General features: G+C 33.9%; 1 protein-coding gene across 1 annotated transcript; it reads right to left on the bottom strand.

The window, feature by feature from the left end:
* Positions 1-6,213: 6,213 nt before the first annotated feature.
* On the bottom strand, positions 6,214-7,189 carry LOC110097473. Its single transcript, XM_020823848.2, has 3 exons — positions 7,058-7,189; positions 6,636-6,968; positions 6,214-6,548 (listed from the first exon to the last, which is right to left on the bottom strand). Exons 1-3 carry the CDS (start codon positions 7,125-7,127, stop codon positions 6,403-6,405), a joined length of 549 nt encoding a protein of 182 aa, XP_020679507.1. The 5' UTR covers positions 7,128-7,189; the 3' UTR covers positions 6,214-6,402.
* Between the last annotated feature and the right edge of the window lie 2,740 nt (positions 7,190-9,929).

Below are 9,929 nucleotides of genomic sequence, written 5' to 3'. Positions count from 1 at the left end.
TTCAGAGGGCCCCGGGTCATAACCGTTTACCTGCAGTGCCATTTGGCGGCGAAACTGCCGGTTAGAGGACACGTACCACGCCCTTACTGGCAAGAGATTTAATGAATACTATTTACAGCATTGCTATAATAAACATATTGCGCAAATTATTCATAATTTTTCTACAATAATACACCACTACTATGATAAACATCATTCTTATACATTAAAAAAAAAAAGCATAAAAAAGCAAAGGCAATCTAGTCTTAATTAATCTACATCCTCACTCTCTTGTTAGGCTGATACAGGCACAGACTGATTAACACGTGCTTATCCACTCGTGATTTTTAGACATGCTCTAACTTTATTGTCAGGGTAGCCACTTGTTGGCTATATAAACTCTCTTGCACTAAGGAAAATCACCTATTATCATCAGAATTTTCCGACATCTTTCCGGAGGTTTTTCGAAGGAAGACAATAAGACAGCTTTTCTGACGGAATTTTTCGACGATTTCTTTCCGGCATAAATTTCCAACAAATTTTCCAACGGCTTTTCCAGATTTGCTCCGTTTTCTTTTCCAAAGCTAATAGATAAACATTAGCATCCAAGACAATGGTTTAAAATCACGAATGGATAAGTAAATGAGCCTCACGGGCAATTAATAAAAAGAGACGAATTTCCTTTCTTATATTTCAACTTTTCAAATTAGGAATTAATCATGTTAATGACGGTTTCATCATCTACTTAAAGTTTTGATAATAGTTCTTATTTTCTATGGGCTCCGAAAATTCAGCCCCGGCCTCCGCCGGCTTTGTTTTTTGCTTTTTCTTTGGTGAGGGAGTTTTAATGGACTGAGTTCTATGATAAATTTTGGAAGGCAGATGAGTTTGTAGATAAGACACTACCCAGAGATTTCACCTTCATTTTACGAGGACTTTATGATCTGAGTTCTGGTATCCTATGGGTGCAAGCCCCTATAGTTAATTACCACTCCCGATAACGAGAGAGAACATTTGATTAAGGCTAGTCGTCAATCAGATAGGTAGAAATACGTGTTATCTGGCATATAGTAGCAGCATAGGTTTGGATTTGGGAATTTGAAAAATTTGATATTTAAAATAGAAACTTCACCACCTTGCAGTTAAAGCGGGTGGTGGGGGAATGGATGATGGACCCGATCAAGATCCTATGGTTCCGTCATCCCGGGCCATCGTGGTCCCTGGTCTACTTTGTCAAAGGAAGTCGACCCAACCTGACAGAAGGATTCTTATCGGCAGCCATGGGTTCTTCGTCCAAGGGTACCTTATAGACATGGGGTGAATGTTTGTCTAAAGGGACAAATTTGAATCCACCTTAGCTAATAGAGGGCTTTGTGCTCTATCGATCATATCCTATTGATTCATATCTCAAGGATTTGATGTCATTAAGGAGCGTATTGGTGCTGACCATAATCGATATTTTGTGGTGCCATTTAGAGGCAAAAATACTCGATTCAGAGGGCCCCGGGTCATAACCGTTTATCCTACGGTGCCATTTGGCTGCAAAATCCCCACTTAGAGGACACGTACCACGTCCTTACTGGCAAGAGATTGATTAAGAGTGGATTCTAGTGATATTTTCGACTAGGCATTAACTCTATATGAGCTCAAGTATTTTTAATTTGTCCACCTCGGTAAATTGTTGCAGAGGTTGAATGTATTTTTCTTTAAGTTATTTGATAGTTAGATTTCAATTTTAAATATTTTTGAGATTTTGGGATTTTTTTTAAAATCTTTGTGGGTAATTGGATGGCATTTTGGATATTTGAAGTTGACCCCTCCGGTTGAGATTATCATTCAACAATGCCATCATCAGGGTGACCTTAAAGTCACTTGAAGATTAAATCTTATGTAAGTTTGAGGGCATTTAAAATGGTTTGAGTTAACCCCTCCGGTTGAGATCTACATTCAACACGATCATCATCGGGGTGTGATGGGTCATTTTTATTTAAAGCTTGAACCTTGTCGACCCTATCAACTTGCCGACAGGGGATCAGATTTCGTAGGCTTTATGCATTTGTTAGTGAATTCTATTGATTATAGGCCTTAAATGTCTAATATGAATGTATTAAGTAAATATGCCGGTCGTCACAACTGTATATTTATTTGATGGTTCGAATCCTGTAACCTCCTATTGATCCGTATAGAATGATCATATTCGAACTTCAATTCACTTATTGACCCGCGCAGCATCCCTAAACGTCACATGTGTTCCCGCAACATGCTCGCCGGGGACCATGCGGGTGTTTGGGGGCATTTTATAGTTGTTTTGTTAAACCTTGTCGACTCATACTTACCTACTTAAGAGGATCGGATTCAAATTTATTCTAGTTAAAACTCATGTAAAGGCCTACATTTTAATTAATAATAAAAATTATAAGTTTTTAAAAGTATCAAATAAGACAACCGATAAACAAAGACCAGACAACACCTGCACAATTAACTCACTCCACCGAACTAGCAAGACCAATATAGGAGAAAAAAATACAAGAAAGTCAGCTGTTTTCAGTGGATAAATCCGTCGGAAAACAAGTAAAATCCGCCGCTAAATAAGATCTTTGGTGAATTTACGACGGAATCTAATCCAACTCGAAAAGCCGTGTTAGAATTTGATTTGTGTAAAAAAAAATCCGTCTAAAATATTTTGTGTTGGATTTACGACGAATTTACAATGGAGTTTAGGTTCCAGAAAATGACATTTTCATTAAAATTATTAGCCTAAAATTTTGTCGTAAAGTATGATGGATATTGATGCCACAAAAATCTTCATAACTTAGGGCAGCATATCTATCATAAATTCTGCCGTAAATTACGACAAAATTTTTGCCGCAATGTACAACAAACATTTTTGCCGCAAATCATATTAAATTTTGTCATATTGTACTTTAGGGCGAAAATTTCACCTTAAATCCATTGCAAACAAGTATCATATATAAAACAAAAATAACATCTCTGTTCACTTATTCAGCCTTACAAGAATCATAGTCCAAATATATTTTTTGTAATAGTTAAATATGCTAATATTTTAACAAATACTATTTACAACACTATTATAATAAACATATTGCACAAATTATTCATAATTTTTCTATAATAATACAACACTTCTATGATAAACATCATTCTTATACATTAAAAAAAATGCATAAAAAAGCAAAGATAATCTAGTCCTAATTAATCTACATCCTCACTCTCTTGTTCGGCTGATGCAAGCACAGGCTGATTAATACGTGCATGTCCACTCGTGATTTTTAGACATGCTCTAACTTTACTGTCTGGGTAGCCACTTGTTGGCTATATAAACTCTCTTGCACAAAGAAAAATCACCTATTACCAGCAGAAATTTTCGGTAGCTTTTCGACGGTTTTTCAAAGGAAGACAACGAATAAGTTTTCCGACGGAATTTTTCGACGGTTTCTTTCCGGCGTAAATTTCCGACAAATCTTTCAACAGCTTTTCCAGATTTGATATGTTTTCTTTTCCAAAGCTAATAGATAAACATTAGCATCCCAGACAATGGTTTAAAATCACGAATGGATAAATAAATGAGCCTCATGGGCAATTAATATAAAGAGACGAATTACCTTTCTTATATTTCAACTTTCCAAATTAGGATTTAATCTTGCTAATGACGGTTTCATCATCTACTTGAAGTTTTGATAATAGTTCTTATTTTCATATATGTATACATAATTCATTGGAATTTTTACATTAAGGATTCCTGTAATTAAAAAAATTGGATTTTTACATACATAACATTTCAAACTATCAAAAATACATAACCTAAAGTATTATATTTACTAATATACCACTTAAAACCCTCTTTTTTCATCAATTCTAACCCTCCCTATAGGCTCCGTCAGAATTCCTATATCCGCCTTACATTCATTCATGTGAAAAATCGTCTTCCCATCCAAACCCGTCGCCTGCTTCATCAGATTTCCCGTGCGAGGGCGAGCGACTGTCTTCCATTCGAGCTAGGACTGTCTTCCCCGTCTAAACCTCACGTGTTCGTTGCTCCAGTTTGAAGTGTTAATTTCATTAATTAAGCTTCACATGTCTTTTGATTTATATATTTATAAATTATATATATTACAACTTTCAATGTAAAATTAGAATGGTTTCAACAAGGCCAATTATAATTTTTTTTTTCTTTTTGAAAATTTTGATGTAAAAAATCTTACTTCCCTGAAACATATAGTCCATGTTGAATTTTTATATTTTGCCATTCTCTGACTATGAAAAATACAAAATCAATATAAATCTTAGCCAGCATATTAAAATTGTTAGAAAACTTGGTCAATAAGATATCAATTTGAATCGGAACCACTTTGGACCGAGCCATTCTGCATGCCTACCTACCATCTGAATTTCACCGCCGCGTAGTAGAACGCAAAGAGACCGCAGATTTCTACAAAGCCATCTAAATTTCCATGACAATTGTGTGATGGGGCCCTATTTGAGAAATGGGAGTTTTTCTTTTTCTCCTACCGGATTAAGAAGTCTAGATAAACGCGTTGGGGTTATGCAGCAGCACTTTTGGCTATTGGCCCTATCTACATGAATTTTTTTATCATCATTGGGTCCACTTCATGTAAAACTCGATGTCTTATATTAGAGTGAGCTAACATTTTTACTATGTTTTTTATTCGTCAAAGCCTTTGCATGATCATAAGTCATAACATGAAAATATCCAAAGAGGTTGGGTTATCCCAATAGGAATAACCACATTCAAAATTGATACATCATCATAAAATTCATCAAATCAAGCATGAATCTTGATACGAATGTGTGAATTAGAAACTTTCATGATCAACTTTGGCATAATTTGAATTCCGTTTTTAATAAATTTATAATAAAAGTAAACATTTTAATAAAATAGCAAAAAAATTTACATTGATCCAAGCTCACATATGCCTAAGTTAAAATGACATTGCTTGTGGGGCTAAACAATAAATTGGTCTTATGTTCTTATAGTCAAAGCGAACGTCACAATAAGAGGAATCCAAAAAGTTTCAAAGCACTCAATTATAATATTACTAACACGCAAGTGTATCAGAAATGATTTATAAATAGCCCTTCATTTTTCTCATGAGACCCTGGATTGATTTAGAGAGAGTTTACGAATCCTTTGAATTATATTCACATGCTTGCTGATAAAATGTCTGACAATCACCAACACATATTGTCATTTAATCATTATCATCCGACTACTATTTTTAGACTATCATATCCCAACGTCATTGTCCACTTTCACCTAATCGTCATATATCAATTCTAGCATCCACCATCCGAAGAATACCCTTTCTTGACATTAATGTTTAATGTAATCAATGCCAATGCCTATCGACTTCGATAGAAATTATTCGCTAAAACCAATAAGGTCGTTACTGGCCCGTTAATAACACCAACACCACCAATATCGTTGCTCACTATTAATGCTAACACTTACACTAGTTGACACAAATAATTGCATCACCCAACATAAGTATGAAATTTTGATTTGGTCTTCTTGAAATTTAGCCTCCCCACCAATATATGCTTAAAACAGCAAACAATCAATGGACTTCTTAAGACGAACTCCCAGGCTTCAAGGCTCATTCTATTTCCACCTTATAAGTTATCTTCTATTGTTCATGCATATTATGTTGCATCAAAGACTTTTACAATTATGAGAGAGTGAAACATATGATCCGGACTAGTGGAGTCATTTCAATTGGGTCAAGTCTTTTATGAATTGCTCTAAATATATCTCACACATGTGTGCTCGAGAGCTTCAAACAGTGATAAGAAATCCCATGAATATTCTAGCACGAAATAAAATTCAATTCAAATATCATAATGAATAATATCTATTATAATACGTACGGAAAATATAATATAATCTGTTGTACAAAATTAATGCTCTGTGGAAGAATGCATTAATAGACACTCAAATTCTACGAAATATAAAAAATCTTGTCTTTATGAATTGCTCTAAATATATCTCATACATGTGTGCTCGAGAGCTTCATATAGTGATAAGAAATTCCCATCAATATTCTTGCATGAAATAAAATTCAATTCAAATATCATAATGAATAATATCTATTATAAGAAGGAAATTTAAATATAATGTAATATGTTGTACAAAATTAATGCACTGTGGAAGAATGCATTAATAGACACTCAAATTCTACGAAATATTAGAGAAAATAGAATCCAAATAAACCCTTTTGAATCACTAGTTACATGGTAAAAAGAATTTATATAAAATACATGTGAATCTATAGATGCAAGAAATATGTATGGTTCCTTCTTTTGTGCTCTTCAATCTCCTTACATTTCTTTACACTCCAAACAAAGCTGCTATAAGTATGTATCTATATGCAGAGAACCAATTGATTATGCTGAAGGAGGAGGAGCGACTTCATCGGCGATCGCACTGGCTGCTGCAACTGGACCAGAGGCAGCCCCAGAGCTCAGCAGCTCCACCATCGATCTGTGCGGGCTTGATCGACGAGCATGGCAGAGATCTGGAAGGAAAACACCTGTTCAAAGAATAAGAACGTTACTTTGGCATATCAATATATTTCACTATGTTAAGAATTGTATAGTTTAGCTAGCTAGTAGCTTACCTTCAGCTGCTGCAAGGTTGAAGTAAAGGTCTACAATATTGGGACAGCTCTCATGGCAAGTCGATGAGCAGAGCTTTCCAGTGAATTGTGAATCAAGGAGGGCATCAGAAGAGATTCCTTTGGCAGTTCGATCGACACCGCAAGCCCTCACACATTCATCAGTCTCTATCCAATCCGAAACCCTCTCCACCACTACATCCGACGTCTTGCACTGATTCTTTGTCTGCTCTCCGCCATCTTTTGCCCGATAGCTCTCCAGAATGCATCGATGTCCCGCCGTTGATATCGAGAAAGCACATAGATCTAAGGGCAACTCCTCACAAATAACCACAGCTGCATCAACAATAACATTTGTTGTTAACTACCATATAATTAGCCAGCCGTTTTGGTTAATGATATATAGAGTAGTTTGAATGACTTACCAAGAGAAGAAGGGAGGAGGGAGAGGGAGAGGGAGAGAATAAGTGCTATTGGGATCATCTGAGAAGCCATTGGACTCTGCTGCTTCTTGTTTTTTTTTTCCTTGTTCTCCTTCTTTGTTCTTCTTTTGTTTGTTGAGCAATAAGAGGGAGGAGAGGAAGCTTAAATAGAGGAGGAAAGCAATGGGAGAAAGGAAGGTAGACGGCAATTGTCCGAACACGTTTTAAGACAGCTAATCCCTTTTTCTTATTCAAAATAATCAGCGGAGGACAAAATAATTTTTTAAATAGAGTTGCTGATGGCTAATGCTTCGACGCGTTTCTGATTTTTTTCAAAAATTTATATATAATAAAAAGAAAAATGGGAAGAATGATGGAATCGAACCAACACTTTACTTTTGGCTATTTACAGTTGATCTAATTGATTGATCAACTCCAACGCGGTTAGAACAAGTCATTAAGATTTAATGAAATTATATTAAGGAATTCAAAGCAAAGGCTGTATAGAACGACGTCTTATAGTTTTGCATGCGTCAGGGCGGCATCTTCTTTCAACTATTTAATTTTATATATACTAATTAAGGTCATATTAATTACTAGCTTATCGCTTTAAGAAAATGTTAGATATAGCGAAGGCTGATATAATAGCCTATATTAACATATTGTTAATGTAGCTCATACATCATTAGAAATCTGCTTGGTCAGATATTCTTTAAAAAATCTCAAAACTTACAAGCCTAAGAAGGCAAAGAATCTCCAAAACTTTTAAAAGGCATCTATTTCTTAATTTATCTAATAATCACAAAATTTATGAGCATTAGAAATTACATTTACTACAAAAATACACATTTTTCAATCATCTAATTAAACGTCCGTCTAAAGATATTAGCCATATAAGTTACACTCTCTTGAAATTATCTAAACATACGAATGACATAAATTGATTCATAAGGCCCACAGAGAACATAAGATATATTAGAGTTCCTATCAACTATGTTGTTGAGATGATTAAATTCTAACTGAGGGGTGATATCTTTTTGCCTACTCCAAGATTCAAGTATGAAATTGGATTTTTAGCAAAATTTGAATATTTCAAATACCTATCATTGATATGTAAATGACTTTTAAGTTCTATTTAGGATGATTTTCTTCATGTTTATTAAAGCAGCTTTATGGTACAAAAAGATAAATTTAATAAATCTATAATTCTTGAATATTTTTTCCTATCAAACTAAGTATATATATAGAGGGAATTAAACAAATATGTTATATTAGTTTACAAAATGTTTTAATGAAGTTTTTATTTTAGAAATTCATTGAAGATTTTTTTTTATTATCACAATTTTAGTTTCTTGATATCTAAAAATCAAAATGTTCCCAAAAATTAAAACAGCTGAGTTTTGCAAAGCAAAATTGTATGAAAAACTTACAGTTGCATATGATTATGTACTAAGAAAATCATATCAAAATTATGAAAAAATTATAAAAATAAGAAAAAAAATTACCTTAAAATAGAGAAAAAATCAACATACCAAATAAATTTTTGATATTTTTGGGGAATCTCTTTCATCATCATCTTCATATTGTAACAGTACTAGCAACACTTTGTTATATAAACCATCATCTTATGTATAAGCTAAACATTTCAACAAGACAAATCCAATAACATAAAAAACAGTATGATCTTACTCCAAATAATCCCAAATAAAAAATGTGTAATATAATTAGAAACATCGTTATATTATTTAGATAACCAAAAGTATTTTTGTGTGCTTATGATCAAATAAGCATCTCTAGGAGAGGAATCCAAAAAGCATAAGATCACTAACTTCTAACGTCATTTAGGTAACTAAATACTGAAAAAAGTTCTATAAAAAAAGGAATCAATATGAAATGTTAAGTATTTTGAAAATTTGACTAAAATAATCAAAATACTACTAAAAAAGTTATATATATGTACCTACTTTCTTTGTATAAATGGGAGCTTGAACTTGACTTGAAATTGAAAAGTTTGGATATATGAAGAACTCTAGAGGCTAACCAAATATTCAACTCTAATGATCATTGCCAGCAACCAACTTGGCTTGACCACCGTCATTCAATCTTCATCGCCTGATTGTCATTTGTTCATCATTTTTTTATTGCTACCACCCATTCTTCATTGCATGTGTTGTTATCCAACCTACATCGCCCTTGCAACATTATCTATATTATTATCATCACCCTCCACTACTTCTATAATCACCACCAAAAACATAATAAATCAAATTAACTACTATTCCCAATTTTGTAATCACATCTAGTTTATTTGAGGAGAAAAACTAAACCTATGAAATCCTACATATTTTTTTTAGATAAAACCCACGTGCAAGGCCTACGCATTAAAACAAAGAAGAAATTATAATTCATTAGCGGATCAATAGTTCTCTGAAAATTCAGCATTTAAAAGAAAACCTATGAACCTTTGATTTGGTCTATTACAACCAACACACAGAAAAAGAAAGGCTGAAAATAAAAACAAAGGCAAAGAGACAAAAAATTCAACATAAGCAATCTAGAAAGTAGGAGGTATCAAACAGAACCAATCACTCAAGCAAGCACCAATCCCACGAAGAACAAGGACATGAACTAGAAAACAGTCTTTAAAATGACCAAACAAACCAAGTAGGAGAAGGAACAATAAACTAGAGGCACCAAAATGATCAATAAGATCAGCAACCATAAGACAAAAAAGAGAAAGCAACACAACGACAAAGCTACCCGAAACCCAACAGCTCAAACATCAAAGAAACAAGCACCAAACTACCGAACCAAGGAGAAACCCACCAGACAATCTTAGAGGACAATCGAAAAAATCACCAAGACAAAGAGCAGA

Source organism: Dendrobium catenatum, unplaced genomic scaffold (genome assembly GCF_001605985.2).
Source record: "Dendrobium catenatum unplaced genomic scaffold, ASM160598v2 fragScaff_scaffold_231, whole genome shotgun sequence".
Classification (NCBI taxonomy): domain Eukaryota; kingdom Viridiplantae; phylum Streptophyta; class Magnoliopsida; order Asparagales; family Orchidaceae; genus Dendrobium; species Dendrobium catenatum.
Note: the sequence above shows the minus strand (reverse complement) of the source record. Positions and strands in the feature narration are given on the sequence as shown.

Coding starts and splice junctions, on each gene's coding strand:
- LOC110097473 (XM_020823848.2), bottom strand. CDS start 7,127: ATGGCTTCTCAGATGATCCCAATAGCACTTATTCTCTCCCTCTCCCTC. Junction 6,969..7,057: donor CCTCCTCCCTTCTTCTCTTG/GTAAGTCATTCA, acceptor TTGTTGATGCAG/CTGTGGTTATTTGTGAGGAG. Junction 6,549..6,635: donor CAACCTTGCAGCAGCTGAAG/GTAAGCTACTAG, acceptor TTCTTTGAACAG/GTGTTTTCCTTCCAGATCTC.